This window comes from Pyrus communis, chromosome 7 (genome assembly GCF_041283825.1).
Source record: "Pyrus communis isolate YQ-2024b chromosome 7, ASM4128382v1, whole genome shotgun sequence".
NCBI lineage: Eukaryota > Viridiplantae > Streptophyta > Magnoliopsida > Rosales > Rosaceae > Pyrus > Pyrus communis.
This window is the reverse complement of record NC_142571.1, coordinates 6755339-6771431: the sequence shown is the minus strand read 5'-3', so window position 1 is coordinate 6771431 and position 16093 is coordinate 6755339. Positions and strand designations below refer to the sequence as shown.

At 35.5% G+C, this 16093-nt stretch overlaps 2 protein-coding genes and 1 long non-coding RNA gene across 16 annotated transcripts; all 3 read left to right on the top strand.

Annotated features, from left to right (window-relative positions):
- Positions 1–3615: 3615 nt before the first annotated feature.
- LOC137735080 (uncharacterized) lies at positions 3616–9348 on the top strand. 14 transcript variants are annotated; one of them, XR_015964935.1, is made up of 10 exons: positions 3616–4044; positions 4209–4281; positions 4384–4408; positions 5804–5868; positions 6797–6892; positions 7594–7721; positions 8214–8277; positions 8370–8434; positions 8518–8610; positions 8740–9348. It is a non-coding gene; the product is annotated as an uncharacterized LOC137735080 (long non-coding RNA). The 14 variants fall into 14 exon arrangements; XR_015964926.1 differs by lacking the exon at positions 8518–8610 and having other exon boundaries at positions 3616–3830; positions 3938–4044; positions 7594–8277; XR_015964932.1 differs by lacking the exon at positions 8518–8610 and having other exon boundaries at positions 8222–8277.
- Positions 9349–10748: 1400 nt separating this feature from the next.
- On the top strand, positions 10749–13000 carry LOC148695558 (receptor kinase-like protein Xa21). Its single transcript, XM_088697346.1, has 2 exons — positions 10749–11269; positions 11413–13000. The coding sequence occupies exons 1-2, from the start codon at positions 10749–10751 to the stop codon at positions 12998–13000; spliced, it is 2109 nt and encodes a 702-aa protein (XP_088553472.1).
- On the top strand, positions 11678–13933 carry LOC148695557 (putative LRR receptor-like serine/threonine-protein kinase At3g47570). Its single transcript, XM_088697705.1, has 2 exons — positions 11678–13262; positions 13403–13933. Exons 1-2 carry the CDS (start codon positions 13055–13057, stop codon positions 13777–13779), a joined length of 585 nt encoding a protein of 194 aa, XP_088553831.1. The 5' UTR covers positions 11678–13054; the 3' UTR covers positions 13780–13933.
- Positions 13934–16093: the final 2160 nt, after the last annotated feature.

Here is a 16093-nt window from a genome sequence, read left to right as displayed (position 1 = left end):
CTCCCTCCCAAGTCAGGACAAATGAGGACGAAAAGACTTACAAAACTCGTCAACTAGTAGGCAATTTTATCTCCAAGCTTTGCTACTCAAACTCTCTTCAACCTTCAAGTGAAAGTGGCACGATACTAACACAGTCAAGTGCAATCCTGGAATCCGTTCGAAAGACAATTGGCCCTTAAATCTACAAAGGAAACGTAATGTGTCAATAACAATTGGATTTTCATCCCAGTAACCAAAACATTCACCCCAGCCACGCATGTTAATAGCCATATAAAGGAGCTCAGCTTTTCATCCTCTCATTTTAAAGTTCTACGCTGATCTAATAGTCGTACATTAAAATACATGAGCAGTAAAACGACTGTACAGATACGTCAGCAGAAAAATGACTGCAAATTATCAAAATTAGATAGGGCATACACTATCACATCCTAGTGTCAACTCCGCGTAACACTATATTGTTCGTTTTGGGCCCCGATCACGCCCTCATGGTTTTGTTTTTGGGAACTCACACGAGAACTTCCCAGTATGTCACCCATACTGGGATTGCTCTCACCCGAGCTCGCTTAACTTCGGAGTTCCAATGGAACCCGAAGCCAGTGAGTTTCCAAAAGGCCTTGTGCTATATGAAGGTGCACATGTGCATATAAGGCACGTCACCCTCTCTCTATTGGTCGATGTGGGATGTTACATACGCGCTTCCACAAGTACCAATTAGCAAATGACTATGTGGATTTTGTAACATATTGTGCATAACTGCATTTAAAATTTCTCTTCCAACTTAAGGTGCACAACATTTAGACAATTAAGGTATAAATAGAAATACCTGCTGCTGAAAGATTATATTGATCCTAGGGGAGGACACCAGATCTTTTGCACTATTAGCAGAGGAACTCTTCAAACCATAAATAACCCTTTTAGCCAAAGCTGAAGCTAAACAAATATCGAGACGAGAATCAATCTTGGTTAGATCACCGTAGAGCTCTATAAGTTTCCTGTGCTGGAAAGTATAGCAGAGAGAGCCGAAAAAATCAGCACTGAATGGATTTCTCTTCTTATTGCTCCTAGAATTGTCCTCGTCTCCCTTCATATCAACCACCACTGGGTTGTACCCATCCTGAAACCAGGCAGTGCAGCTTCCACCAAAAATCTAATGCCACCATTGACCACAAGAAAAAGTGGGAAATGGCATTACAATTTCATTTTGCGAATAAAAGGGAACTATATCACTAACAATGACTAGGTTGACTACCCATTATTTTTTACAATTATAGAATTCTGTATTTGGTCTTCTCTGGTGCAAACATCAGGAAATGGTAAAGTAAAAAACTTAAGAGCACTTCCAACATGGAAACCCCAGGTAATATACTATGCTATCCACCCAGTGAACAGTAAATGCCCTTAATGAACAATAATTGCCTTTTGCATCTTCACCGTTGCACTTTAATAGCCCTGACAATAGGCAATAAAATATTATTTTTATTTTTATTTATAAAATAATACAAAATAATTTTATTTCTAATTTCGGATAAGATTTTTAATCGTTCTCGTTGCACCACATGTTATTATCCGAAAAGTTATAAAATAATATGTTTGTACCATACTTGACCAATCTCAAAACTACTATGCACTGATCAACAGTATACTGTCAAGGACCCACAAGACTTTTCCTCCAACCAGGAGGCCAATTACAACGCGACACATGTCGATATCAGAGGCCAATCATAGCGCAACACATGTCGATATCAGAGGTCAATCACAGCAGGACACGTGTCAATGTTAGAACAAAGCTAGAAACTTTCTTCTATAAAAGGAGATCATTCTCCCACAATAACCCCTAATGTCATTTGTATTAAACTATTCACTACAACTCACTAAGAGAAAACTTGAACCTATGTATTTGTGTAAACCCTTCACAACTAATGAGAACTCCTCTACTCCGTGAACGTAGCCAATTTGGGTGAACCACGTACATCTTGTGTTGTTTGCTTCCCTATCTCCATTCATTTACATACCTATCCACACTAATGACCAGAGCAACCTAGCGAAGGTCACAAACTTGACACTTTATGTTGTACCAAAGTCCTCGCCGATTTTGTGAATCAACATTTTGCGCCGTCTGTGGGAATCACACTTATTCCTAATCTCTCCAGCTTTGTCAAGCTGGTTTCCACCATTCGTACACTTTCTTTCGACCAGACACCCTTCTCCAACATGGGGAGTGAAGGGAGCCATAGCACGCAGAACGACATCCCCCTCGCACTTAGTGCGAAGCAACGAAAGAAGTTCTTGTAACTTCTATTTGTTTTTTTTTTTTACAATTTTAATTTTTATGTTTTTTTTTTGTTTTTTACAAATTTTTTTTCTTCCTATAACTTCATTTTTTAAATTTTATTTTTTTCTGTAACTTCCTGTAACTTCTATTTGACAACATTTGTTTCCTATAACTTCTATTTTACAAAATTTGTTTCATATATTTTTTAAGTTCTATTTTTTTCCTATAACTTCCTAAGCCATTATACAATATTAAATTAAATTAAGTAACATGAAACAACATTAAACAATATGAAACAACATTAAATAACATTAACCAATATAAAAATTATGCAACATAAAAAAAAACATTCAACAACATGAAACTTAAACAACATTTTTAAAAACTTTTAACAATATAAAACTTAAACACCAACTCTATGATTCTTTTAGACCAAAGATGTGCAACAAGATCCTGCTGTAGATACTAAGTTGTAGTTTTTAAATATAAGTTTGTAGTTTTTAAACATAAGTTTGTAGTTTTTAAATTTAAGTTGTTATAGTTTTTAAATTTAAATAATAAATTATGTTTAGCCCTATAACCCTTTAATCCTCGGTTGGAGACGGTTTTTTGTGGTAGGGGTAAAACGAACCCTATGACCCTTTGGCCTTCGGTTGGAGATGAAGGTAAAGATGACCCTGTACTGTTCATTAAAATATTAATATCTTAGAGGGCTAAAAGGTTTGTTCCATTGGAGATGGTCTTATTGAACTTGACTGTGAGACTGACTTTGTTGCTCGAAATGATATCTTTCAATACTTGGTAAGTGCGATTGATATGATCCCCCATATTTTTTTAGTTCTATTTGATTAGTTGTTGTTATAAGTATATGGTTGCGTACTTAGTGAGTGTATTCAATTGAGATTTTAAGGGATTTTAATTTTTTTTTAATAAATTCAGGGGTATTCAATCAGGATTTTAAATGATTAACTGAAATTCAATGTGTATTCAATCAGAATTTTAAGATAATTTATTAAAATCCTTAGATATCTGGGTGTATTCAATTAGAATTTTAAAGAAGTTTATAACATTCTAGTGTATTCAATTAGAATTAGAATTTAAAGAATTTGAAAAAGTTGAGGAATTAAAGGGAATTGAAGAGATTTTATAGTTTATTTTAAGTATCCACGAGTCTCAACTCTTCCCATAAGATTTCGAGAGGATTAAATCAAAATTTTACATAAAATCTCTAAAAATCAGTTAAACTTTATAAAATTTCATAAATTTATACATCCAGTAAAATCTTTCAAAATTCCAATTAAATATACCCACTTCATTTCAGTCGTCCTTTTTTCCCCTTATTTCTTCTTCCTCTGCTTTGCTTTAGCTGCTGCTGCTTCTTCTCCCCCCTTTTGGTTCCCCCTCTCTTGCTTTATTTCTTCCGATGTTCTCTCTCTCTCTCTCTCTCTCTCTCTCTCTCTCTCTCTCTCTTCAAAATCCCACAACAGTGTTTGGAGTTGGAGGCTTTTGCTCTGTTGGTTTTTTTTTTTTTTTTTCCAATAACTCAAAGGGCCGAAAGGTATTCCCATTTCATATTCTTCTCTCCCAGTTTCTTTAGGGTTAATTTCAATTTTCTTATGCTGTTTGCAGCGGTGCTTTTTAGGGTTTAACTATTTGATTTCACAGATTCATTACAGACACAGTAAATAAGTACATTTTAAATTCGTATTTCATAACTTGGTTGCTTAATTCTACTGCCACTGTTCATCGGCCTCTCCTACGAAACAGCAAGGGTATGCAGAGATCATAATAGATGGGCTTTTTATTTTTATTATTTTTTTATCTTTTACATAATGCTCTTAAATGTTAATTATACATAGCATGGAGTAAGGTTATAACTCATCATCATCAACATCTTATTTATAACAATGTTGCCAAAATGCATTCTGATTATCAGGTATATCACTATGGAAGAACCAGAGCAAGTCCTCCACGAATACGGCTTGCATGGTGAATTTTAATCTTTCCAGGTACACCCATATCTATATCCCAAACAACTGTTATTATGTATCAATTTGTTAGAGTCAACAAATGTTAGAGTCAATTTATATAATTGATTTTTTGCTTTCCAGGTACAACCATATCTCACTCCCTCTGGTACTCTCTCTCTCTAAAATCTCTGTTGGGTTTCTACCAATATGTCAATTTGTATAATTTATTTTTTGATGTGGGATTTGGTGCATTTGATTTGGGTTATGGTTTGAGATGTTATTTGGAAGATTTCATTTTTGAGTTGGATTCATGGTTTTTGCTTAAGATCTCTCTCTTTTTATTTATTTTATTTTTTTTATGGTCGCTGTAGCTTGCTGTGCATGTGATATTTTCTTCCATGTCCAATATTATCCAAATTCATTACTGCATTTCAAGAGCTTGCGACTTATAACTTCGCTGCCAACTCCCAAGTGAGTCTTAGATAGCAAATCACCCTAATAACCATTCTAAATACGTTAAATGGTGAAAGCGAGAAATGGTGAATCTAAATGGTGGTGTGGTACATCATGTAGAATCTTTTGAGTTCAATTTGTCTTTTTTTTCTTCCCCTTTCTGTTAATTTAAATTGGGATTGGCTACTGATTTGTTTTTCCAGATTAGGAGGAAAAGAGAAATCATGTACATTTCACTGTTTTGGAACATTGCAAATAAATTGAATACACAAACAAATTAGGAAAAGATAAAGGATTATGCTTGATGACTGATTGGTTTATGGATTAGTTGTATGATTTGTCGTGTAGATCATGGTTTTCAGGTCTTTTACAGTTTTAGCGGTTGTGCTTAAGGGTAGATGATGTAGGATGGAGATAGTTTTTAGAGAATGCTGGATTTACATTCGTTTGGGTACATTCAAGTAGTTTTGTGTCCCTGTGAGGTATTTGGTATTCCTCATAGTTTCGTTCTTGACCATATTCCTTCTTGAATCTTCATCGATAAAGTGTTTCTTTGAGCTATTCTTTAAATTTGTCTTTTATGTTTGACCCAGTTATGACTTTCCCTACCTTTGTGTGCATGTACTGGTTTGAATTTATGTGCATTTTATTTGAAATGATTTGAATTGAATATTTATAACCAGAAGAAGTGATTTTTCTAATTGTGATAATTGTGCCTCATGTTTTGTTGAGGACTTTGATATTCTAATTTTTTCATGATAATACATCATTTCTTCTTGATAATACATCATGTTTGGGTGTTTAAACAATATTTGCCTAAAAGTATGCTCTGTTTTCTAGTGGTATTTCAAATAAGGTAACTTCCCCAAACACTGACATTTTGGTTTTCTATTGGTATGCGTGAAACCAGCTTGATTCAGGTTACAAGGTTGAGAGGGTTGCGGATACTTGTCATATGTGGATAGTTAATCATGTTCAATAACCTTAGTTGGAGGGCCATTCACTTAAATTTTGGTTTCAAGTTGTAGAAAGATGGCTTTTTATGGGAATTTGGAATTAGCATATCACTTTTTGCAACACTAAAGATTGGGTTATAATGGATATGCAGATCTTTGAGAGGATAAACGCTGTTTGACTGATCGCACAAGATTGGTTCCTGTGACCACTGCTCAGGTGTAGTTTCTTTTTATATTATGTTGAATTGACGACAAATAGTGCTCATCTTTGTTAATTGGATAGGATAACCACTAATTGTCATCAATTCAAGGTAACATTAGTTTCTACTCGACCATTGCCTGCACTTTTGGACCATTTTATATGTGAATTTGATGCGAAAATGTTTACTTTTTGTGTTTAAATATGTACGCAAAATAAAACAATTATGTCTGTTGAGGATATCATTGCTCTGATTGGAGATAAGTGTGATGGAGTTACTGGACGGGTAAAATTTTGGACTATTCTTTCTTCTTCTTTCTATGAAATTTTAGTATCACTTCAGGATACGTTTCGAGATATCTTAGTGCACTTAAAAACATGCCTTAAATTTGAAATCTGACATCATTTTGTGAAGTCTTCTATGCAAGAAATCCGTTGGAGTCAAAACCTATTATTCAACCCGATCTTCTAAACAGAATAAGTCTAGAGGCATCCTTGAAATCCTTTAACTATTTTAAATAGATATTCCTATACTATCAATTACATGTCAGCCGTAATTGGGCAACTGTGAAGGTCACCAACTACTCAAACAAAACCCATCTCAATTAACTTATGGGCAATGTTTTAAACGTCTCTTGACTGTATATTTTATGTTAGAAAATAATGTGATGATTATACCTTCATGAAAGAAGAGGTAGTAAAAAAGAATTAGAAAGCGAGCGAATCATATAGGCAGTTTGTAAATTCTTAAGACCATACCTCCAAACCGAATACAGCACCAAAATTCTTTTGTTCCTCAACTAGCTCTTCTTTTCTTCTTCTTCTCTCCCTCATTGACATCCTCAAATGAATGCTTCTTTGTTAATTAGAGTTGCAATAATCTTCCCATAGATGTTGTCATACCCCCATGAGCTTGCCAAAGGTACTGACTGGTTGCTGATTTCAGCTTCACGTACAAAGATGACTAGCGGGTCAAGTTCCATAAGGAGGTGGAAGCAGAAGAAGAATTGGCGTCACCCTTCAGTTTTTCAACCAAAAGGAGGTAGCCTTTATAAATGATTTACACAAGCTTCTCTGTTTTGTATCTCTGAAATTTGAGTTCTTTGACTCAAATATCCTTAGGCGGACACAAAATTTTGACCCCAACATCCAATTTAATTAATTCAACTTTGGTACGTGAGTTAAGAGTTTTTCTATGACTGTATTACTGTGTTTGATAAATGAATGATGAATTGGAAATAGTTTCTTACTTATGTTTTTATTAGGTGTGTACTAAATTGGATGTTAGTTTGGTTATTTCTGAACTTTTCACATGACTTTCATTACCTAATTCAGATTATGAAAACCCTAACCTTAATTTTGTAAATTGATTTTGGTACCTGCAAATGTGAAAAGGGTAAAGTTTCGCATCCCTTTAGTGTTTGATCCTGAAATTAATTTATCTGTGAGTCCTGGATCTCTGTACATTTCGGGTAAATTTCAACGACTTTCTCTTTTCGAATGCCTTTTTTAATTTTCTATTTTTGTCTTTGAGCTTCTGCTTTTTGGGCATTTTGGGTTGTATTTTCTATTTCCCAGTCGACTGGAAATATTGATGGGGGAGAGAGAGAGAAATTGCTCTTCAATAACTATGCTTATATATTTCTTAGGGTCTGGTATTTGATTAATTAGAAATGACAGCTTTACTTGATTGACGTTTTTTTTTTTTTTTTTTTTTAATTTTTTTTTTTTTATCAATTTAAGTTACTATGAATTGGGACCCAACAATCCACCATATGCTGCCAAGTTCTACGACTTTTGTGGGGCTGAGGATCCTGAGGCATCCATCTGCACTACCAGTTTCCATGTTTCTATGATGACGATTGATCCATGTAATATCTCTCTTTTAAGATTCATCATTTCATTCAGTCTTGCTCTTGCACTCTAACCAAGGTTCTGTATCTCCAATAATCTCATCTCTTTTATAGAAACATGAAGTTGATGCATAATTGGGTTTTTTTTTTCTTTCCTTGAGGTCTCTGTTTATTTTCATTACTGTATTGATGTTTTCTGCCGTTGTTTATACAATTCTAAGAGGATAGAGATTAATGGCATGAGGGTAAAAAAAAAAACAAGGGAAGGAGGGAAAGATGAGGAATGCACGGGTTGGCCTGAGTTTTATTTAATTGGTTTGGGATTTTGTTTATGTTTGGGATTCTTTTCCCTAATTAATATTTTTTTTGAATTCATATAGAATTTTGTTTATGTTTGGGGTTGTCATGTTCGAGTATTTAATTTGGTATTTAGTAGTTTGCGTTACAGTTGTCGGTTTTCCAAGCGATAATGCTTTTTCTGATATATGTGCAAATATTAACACTTTGTAGATTTTCAGTTTTTAAACAATAAGATAATGTATCCGCTTAGACTCCAGAGTGCTTTGTCATTAAGGTAAATGATTTTTGTTTTTTGCTTTGTGCCTTTTCTGATTCATGTTTTAACACGTATTGAATAATTTCCAAATTAACGATTGGTTCTTGCAGCTGCGTGAAGGGACGGACTATTCAAGCTTCGCAAGTTAATTTAAGGGTCTTAATCACTATATAAGGTTTCCATTTCTAATCCTTATTCCTTCCGCCTTTCCCCTTATTAAGAAAATTTTACTAATTGTAATTGTTAAATGTTATTAAGGTGAGAAAGGGATCATCGATCTGAAATGAGCTTTTTATGTAGCAATTTATCCACTCATTCACCTCAAATTCTTTTTCTTCATAGATTGTTCTGGTACCTGCTCTCGTTTTTTTCATAGGCACAACTCTTTAATTCTTCTGTCTGTTTTCAGCTTTGAATTTTGGATGACAGGCTCTGTGCTTATACATCGATTTCTCTGCTTCTTCTTTGTAAATCTTGCAGGTCAGGACGACACACCTATTGGGGCAATGTCGGGATGTTTAGGCTTGGGTGGAGACGTGGACTTATAGAAGAGGTGAAGTAGCTTAGCTCTCTGTCATTAACTTTATCTGTTCTATGCATCTCTACAATCTTACAATGCTCTTTTATTAAAGTGCAAGATGTTGGGACCGGTTACTGGAATACGAGATTTGGAACAAAAGTGGTTGACAATGCTAGAGTTGAAACCAAGTGTGAAATTCACATTGAAAATGACTGGTCAAAATGCTAATCATATTCTGAAAAATGTTGGGTTTCCTGATGAGTACTCTGGCCGAATTCAAGAGGCTAATTTAGTGATTTGCAGTTAATTTTGTAAATTTATTGAATGAAGTCATTTGTTATTTAGCTTATCTTGTGTTTAGTTTGGTTTTAGGAGAGGGTTGCACATGATCTGTAGAATCACAATTAAGGGTCAGTTTTTCCAACAATTTTTCTTTTTCTTTTTGCTGCATGTTTGTGCATGTGTGGTCTCTGAGATTTTGTTTTTAGTCACTGTTGATTTGTAGTTTATGTCTCCCTTTGGCTACATATTGACACAAGTTTATTCTCGGCATTTTTTTGTTAGGGTAAGTGGTTTGGCGAGTTCTGTATTATCATATAATCTTTGGGGCTATTTTAAGTAAAAATGAAATGTTGACATTGATATATCATGCGGCACACTTAATTCACACTACTATATTCGGTCTTCATGTTTCCATTGCAACGCTCTGCATTTCCCACCCGATGAATTTTTTAATAAAGATGTAGTTAAAGCAATTACATGCTCTATCAAGTATGTTTTATATGTGGTTGTGGCAGGTGCAAGGAAATGAAATGTTTGTGCTGATAATTGGTAGTTTAAATATATAGAAATAGAGAATAATTATAATTGGAGCACCTAGGATATTTAACATTGTTTTCTTTTCCATGTAAATTTTTCTTATGCTTAACATCTGCTTTTGTCTATGCATTTGATTCAAGTGCTATTTTTGTTAGTGTTAATTTTGGGTTGCATATCAACAAACTAACCCAGTTAATTTTGCTTAGTGTTGATGTATAAGGTGAACTCTCATTGCATCAACTTGAACAAACATTCTTCTACTTAATTGCCTAGCTGCTGAAACAAGAACGAAACACTTTTTATGTTTTTTTGTTCAACTGCTAAAACAGGTGGCTGGCCTGTAGGACATATATTTTGCCATCTTAACTTCAAGGGCAATATATGTGTAAAATGCATGTTGCTTCTGTTTCTCAGGGAAACAAAGAAAGCATTTTTTGCAACCATATCTTTTGTAATCAGCTCGGTTGAATTTATATAAAAGCCAAACTGCTTATCTTACCGACACCGTTAACTCATCTATCCCTTTTGTTTGTTCATGATTATGTTGAATTTTTTTCCAGGTTAAAATGTGTTTTATTAAGGCTGGTGCATTCAAGTCCTGTAGCAACGCAGACATTTTTTCTAGTATTTCCCAAAAAATTTCCCCCCATCCTTCAACCCTAGCCCCCAAAACCATGATAATTTCCTAATGACCAGTCAAGCCTTATCTTAATTTCTAAAACCTAATGGACCCGTGGAGGGGTCGTCCTTGGATTCAATTTGCATTCTCCTTATCTTGATTACTTACCGCACTTTGCACTCTCCTTATCTTGATTCCTAACCACTATATATCAGTGTATCATGACATTTTCCAACACTAGAGACAATATAGTTGACCCACATGGTGTATGCTTATTCCATTCTATAATCTGGTGCTGAGTGGTTTTTTTTTTTTTTTTTTTTGTTGTGAGACCTCTCACTTACAAGTGAAAGAGGAATACCACTAGACCGTAGTAAGTGACCAATACTGTGGCATCATTAACTAGGACAGTAATTGCGTGTTTTGGGGGATGAATATGCCTCAACGTATTTGCATTATGCGGTAGGTTGCTTATAAATTAGATGTATTCTCCTCAGAGCTGCTGTAAGCATATAACAAGTAGCAACCACCATGGGGATGAACAAGTTCTTTTCAGTTTTGCTTTTCTCATATTTTTGCTTTCATGTCCTTATTTTTCACTCATGCCTTGCCTTGAGACTGAGTGGAAATGAGACAGATCGATTGGCCTTGCTTGAAATCAAGGCGAGGATAACCTATGACCCTGTTGAAGCCTTGACTTCATGGAACGAAACCAACCATTTTTGCAATTGGCGTGGTGTCACATGTGGTCGTTGTCACAAGAGGGTCACGGTGTTGAACCTGCAGTCCTTCAATCTTTCAGGCTCTCTGTCGCCACATGTTGGGAATTTGAGTTTTTTGAGAGTACTTTCTCTCACCAACAATAACTTGAGCCACAAAATTCCTCCAGAAATCGGCCGTCTCTCAAGATTGCAAGATATAGTTTGGGAGAATAATTCCCTTACCGGTGAAATTCCCTCAAACTTATCGCGTTGCTCTCAGCTAACCAGAATTGCTTTTGGTGGGAATTTTCTGGTAGGAAGACTTCCTGAGGAGGTTGGCACTTTGTCGAAGTTGAGAATAATTTCGATACTCTTAACTTATCTTCGGCACTTTGTCAACAAACTTACAGGAAGTATCCCCTACTCCTTTGCCAATTTATCATCTCTTGAGTTGCTTATGGCACCTGGTAATGATTTTTATGGGAGTATTCCAGATATCTTTGGTCAAATGGACCTCTTTCCATTTCGTTATCTAATGCCTCAACTCTTAACTTATCTTTGGATGGAAGGAAACAAACTTCAGGGGAGGTTCCTTCTTTGAAAAGTTTAGTTAATCTTGAGTCCTTGAATATTGCTTACAACAATCTTGGAAGGGGGGAAATCGATGACTTGAGCTTTGTTTGCGATCTGACTAATGCTACCCGTTTACAACAACTGATGTTCGATACAAACAATTTTGGGGGCAATTTAACTCAATGCATGGCCAACTTGTCTTCTTCTCTTGTATTCTTGCATGTAGAACACAATAAAATATCGGGAAGCATCCCCCATGGGATTGGAAATCTGGCTAACCTAGAGAGCATTTGGTTTGCTCAGAACCAATTTTCAGAAAGCATCCCCACTGATGTGGGAAAGCTTTGGAAGTTGTACGAATTAGATTTGGGATTTAACAATCTCTCCGGCTATATCCCGTCGTCATTTGGGAATTTAAGTGAACTATCCATATTGAGTTTAGCCGGTAACAAACTTGACGGCAATATTCCCTCAAGTCTAGGTGACTGCCAGATATTGATTACCTTGATTCTTGCTAATAACAACCTCAGCGGTATCATATCCCCTCAAGTCATTGGTCTGTCATCTTCCTATGTGGAATTGGATTTCTCTAAAAATCAGTTGACTGGTTTCCTTCCCAAAGAAGTAGGAAATTTGATAAATCTGGAGAAATTTCGTGTTTCTCAAAACATGCTGTCTGGGGAAATTCCAACAAGTCTTGGTAGTTGCATAAAAATTGAATCTCTAGACCTGCAAGGAAACTTCTTTCAAGGGACAATTCCATCATCTCTGAGTTCACTAAGAGGAATCAAAGAATTATATCTTTCTCGCAACAACTTGTCAGGCTCGATTCCAGAATTCTTAGAGCGTCTTCAAGTTTTGCAATCTTTGAATCTATCTTATAACAACTTTGAGGGCATGGTACCAATGAAGGGGGTTTTCAGGAATGCAACTGCCACATCGATTGAAGGAAATAGCAAGCTTTGTGGGGGAATTCCTGGATTCCATTTGCCCAAGTGCAAACTCCAACATTCCAACAAGGGAGGATTAAGCCCAAAAATGAAATTGATAATTTCTCTGGTTTGTGGGATTCTTGGCGTTACTTTTGCACTAGTCTTTTTGTACCTCCGTCGGCCACAGAGGGCAAAAATAGAGCGGACTTCAAGTGATTCAGAAAAATTTCTCTCAGTCTCTTACCGAAGTCTTCTCAAAGCTACTGATGGATTTTCCTCTGTCAACTTGATTGGTATGGGCAGTTTTGGGTCTGTCTATAAAGGAGTACTTGAGCAAGGTGAAACAATTGCTGTCAAAGTACTCAACCTTGCTCGTCTGGGAGCTTACAAAAGTTTTATTGCTGAGTGCGAGGCTTTAAGAAATATTAGACACCGTAATCTTGTCAAGGTACTCTCGGCATGTTCTGGTTTTGATTATCACGGTCACGACTTCAAGGCCTTAATTTATGAGTTCATGGTTAACGGGAGCTTGGAGGAATGGTTGCATCCAACTCATACAATTGGTGAGACAAGTTAGAGGCCAAGGAGCTTAACAATTTCTCAGAGGTTGAATATTGTTATTGATGTTTCTATGGCACTGGATTATCTCCTTCATCACTGTGAGACGCCAATAGTTCATTGCGACCTCAAACCCAGCAATATTCTTCTCAATGAGGACATGGTTGCACATGTAGGTGACTTCGGGTTGGTGAGGTTCCTCCCAAAAGCTGTTGAAAATTCTTCAGGAAATCAATCAAATTCTTTAGGGATCAAGGGAACTATTGGTTATGCTCCTCCAGGTAAATACACAGTTGTCTATATTTTCCTAGCTAGTATTTTAAGATTGTGCAGTATTTATTTTAAAATTTTCAAATATGAAATGGGCTTTTAGCACTTCACTAGAAAATTAGAATATAATGTTCTGAATTGTGGAATGCAGAATATGGCATGGGACATGAAGTGTGGACACAAGGTGATATGTACAGCTTTGGTATCCTCCTGTTGGAAATATTTACAGGAAAGCGACCAACGGATAACATGTTTGAGGGAGCTTCAAACCTTCATAACTTTGTGAAGGCAGCGCTGCCGGAGAAAGTGGAAGAGGTTTTGGATCCTGTTCTTGTTCAAGAGAGTGATTGTCATGACGAGGATAGCAAAAGGAATCACGTCCAAATTGAAAAAAGTTTAATGTCAGTTTTAGAAATTGGTGTTGCTTGCTCAGCAGAGTTGCCTAGAGAAAGATTGGACATCAGTGATGCTATGGCACAAATGTGTCGGATCAGAAACAAACTTCGAGCAAGTGGTATATGTGAATAGAAGCTTATTGTTAGTACGTGGTATAGCATGTAATATTAATATATTTTATGTGAGAGAGTTCTCGTATTTGTTAAATAAAAAAATACAGTACATATGGCTAGTTGATCAATGCTTGCCAAACAAACTTATTTGCATACGAATTATGCTTGATCGATGGAATTCTAGCTTTACCAAACATTAAGTGACAAGTGGAGATGGGATCAATTTGCAGGTCTATGATAGAGCATTCATGTAAAGATGTTTTGTGTATATTCACCCTAAAATACTTTAAGTGACAAGTGGAGCGTATGTCTGGTAAAGTTAAGGGTTAAAGTTAAGTTGATGATGTAAGACTTAATTACATTTTGTAACGTCAATTTTCGGCTATATTGCTCAAACATGTTATATTTTAGAGAATGTGCTAGTCTGTGAAGAAGGATTCAAAACTACATGTGTTTTTGTACTCTATCATTCTTGTTGGTATATTGATTGGCTTCTCATACAAATTTTATATATATATCATTTGCATGTTGCATTTCATTATTTTTTGGAAAGCATTTGTTTAGGGGAAGCTTAACAATTTGAAGATGTGTTTCTTTCGATGTTTATTTATTTATTTTTCTTCGACTATTTCTTTGTTTTACATTCCTCTTTTGAATTCGTCCTCACTTTCAAGTTTCATTCTTTTGAAGTGATTCCAATTCCTAGTAAGGAAAATTTTTTTCCGTCTCATCTTGTATACATAGATAATTTATCTATTCATAGTAATCATAATTACTCTTGATGAATTTCATATTTTGGAACCATTGCATGATGTCATCTACACCATTGAAAGAATTATCAAATTCAATAGAGAGAATTACTGGAATTTTGCAAATCCTAAAACCCAAGTAAGAGGTAGGATAGAATAGAAACAAATATGTTATAGAGAATCATAGAGTTTTACAAACCTTATTGTCTTTATTCAATAAATTTGAAATTTAGAATGGCTAAATATATGAAATTCAAGAAGAATAGGGGGAATAGCTCTACCAATGCATACGTGAAAGACGATTTTTTTTTAAATTAAAGTGAATGATGGGTTTTAATTTAAATGTTATTGATTTGTGATAAATGATCATTTGAAATATTATACTTAATTTTGGGATGAGATCTGTTGGATGAAAAAGATAAATAATGATTGAATTTTTTTAAAAGTATTGAGAAGGGTTGCAAAGCAATAGAAATAAGTTACTACTAATCTTATTTTTTCAAGTCAGGGTAGGCCTTGGACTACTATAGTCCTTATGTGCCTCCGTCAGTGGTTATACCATTGTTAGTTTTGTGAGTTTATGTTTCCTTTAAGCAACCTTGATCTAGATTGCATGTGTGACTCTCTATATGCCAATTGAAGGCTCCAACAATCATCCGAAAAAACTTGATACGACTATTTCTTAAGCTTTGCACATCAAGGGAAAATATCGTAGTTAATATTATTTAAGAGTGTGGTTTTGTAAATCTAGAAGTAGGATTCCAATAAGATTTGGAAGACTCGTGTTACTTGTAAGGCAAGTAAAACCTACATAATTAGTATAATTAAAGGTGTAAGGCTACAAGAGAAAATAAGCAATTATAGAAAGTTGAGAACGCTTTCTCTCTTACCGTCCCTTTCCTACCCTCACTTTCTATATTTTTCCTTAAGAAGTTTATTAGAAAGTTAAATATATATATATATATATATATATATATATATATATTTGTTTAATAATGCGATAAAGTTGGTGGGTTAGACAAATAATTGTTAGGTGCAAAGGGGTCGGTGAAAAAGTTTGATATTTTGAAAAAACATATTTCTAATTTGAAATCCAGACTCCTAAGACCAAGCCCAGCGTGGGGTTTTGCTCGAGGGAAGGTGGACGTAACAAGGGCCTGAGGGCCAGGGGATCAGCTCCAGCGTGGGCTAGCTCGACCGAAGGTGGAAGCCCGAGCTCCCGGCCCGTGGGGGATTGCCAGCCCGAGAGCCCGATGGCCATGTGACGTCAGCGCTGACGTCAGCCTGGCGTCAGGCAATATTAAATTTTTTTTTGTGTCAGGCGCGTGCACCCCACTCGCGCGTGGGGGCGCGTCGCCGACACAAAATCAGAAAGAAAAAAAAAAGTTTGTCAGTTACCGTTGGGAAGCCACGTGGCTTCCCACGGTTCATTAGATCTCAACGGTTACTTAATTTAGACCATTCGATCTCAACAGTAAAAAAAAATAAAAAAAGTTAGATTTAATATCCACCGTTCGATCTGAGATCAACAATGGATATTAAAATGCTTTATAAATAAAAAAATAAAAGAAAAAATAGTTTTAA

Bases quoted from the DNA above. Each gene is read 5' to 3' on its own strand.
- LOC148695557 (XM_088697705.1), top strand. From the start codon at position 13,055: ATGGCACTGGATTATCTCCTTCATCACTGTGAGACGCCAATAGTTCAT. The intron at 13,263-13,402 runs GTAAATACACAG...TGTGGAATGCAG, and splicing joins TATTGGTTATGCTCCTCCAG to AATATGGCATGGGACATGAA.
- LOC148695558 (XM_088697346.1), top strand. From the start codon at position 10,749: ATGGGGATGAACAAGTTCTTTTCAGTTTTGCTTTTCTCATATTTTTGC. The intron at 11,270-11,412 runs GTTGAGAATAAT...GGAGTATTCCAG, and splicing joins GAGGTTGGCACTTTGTCGAA to ATATCTTTGGTCAAATGGAC.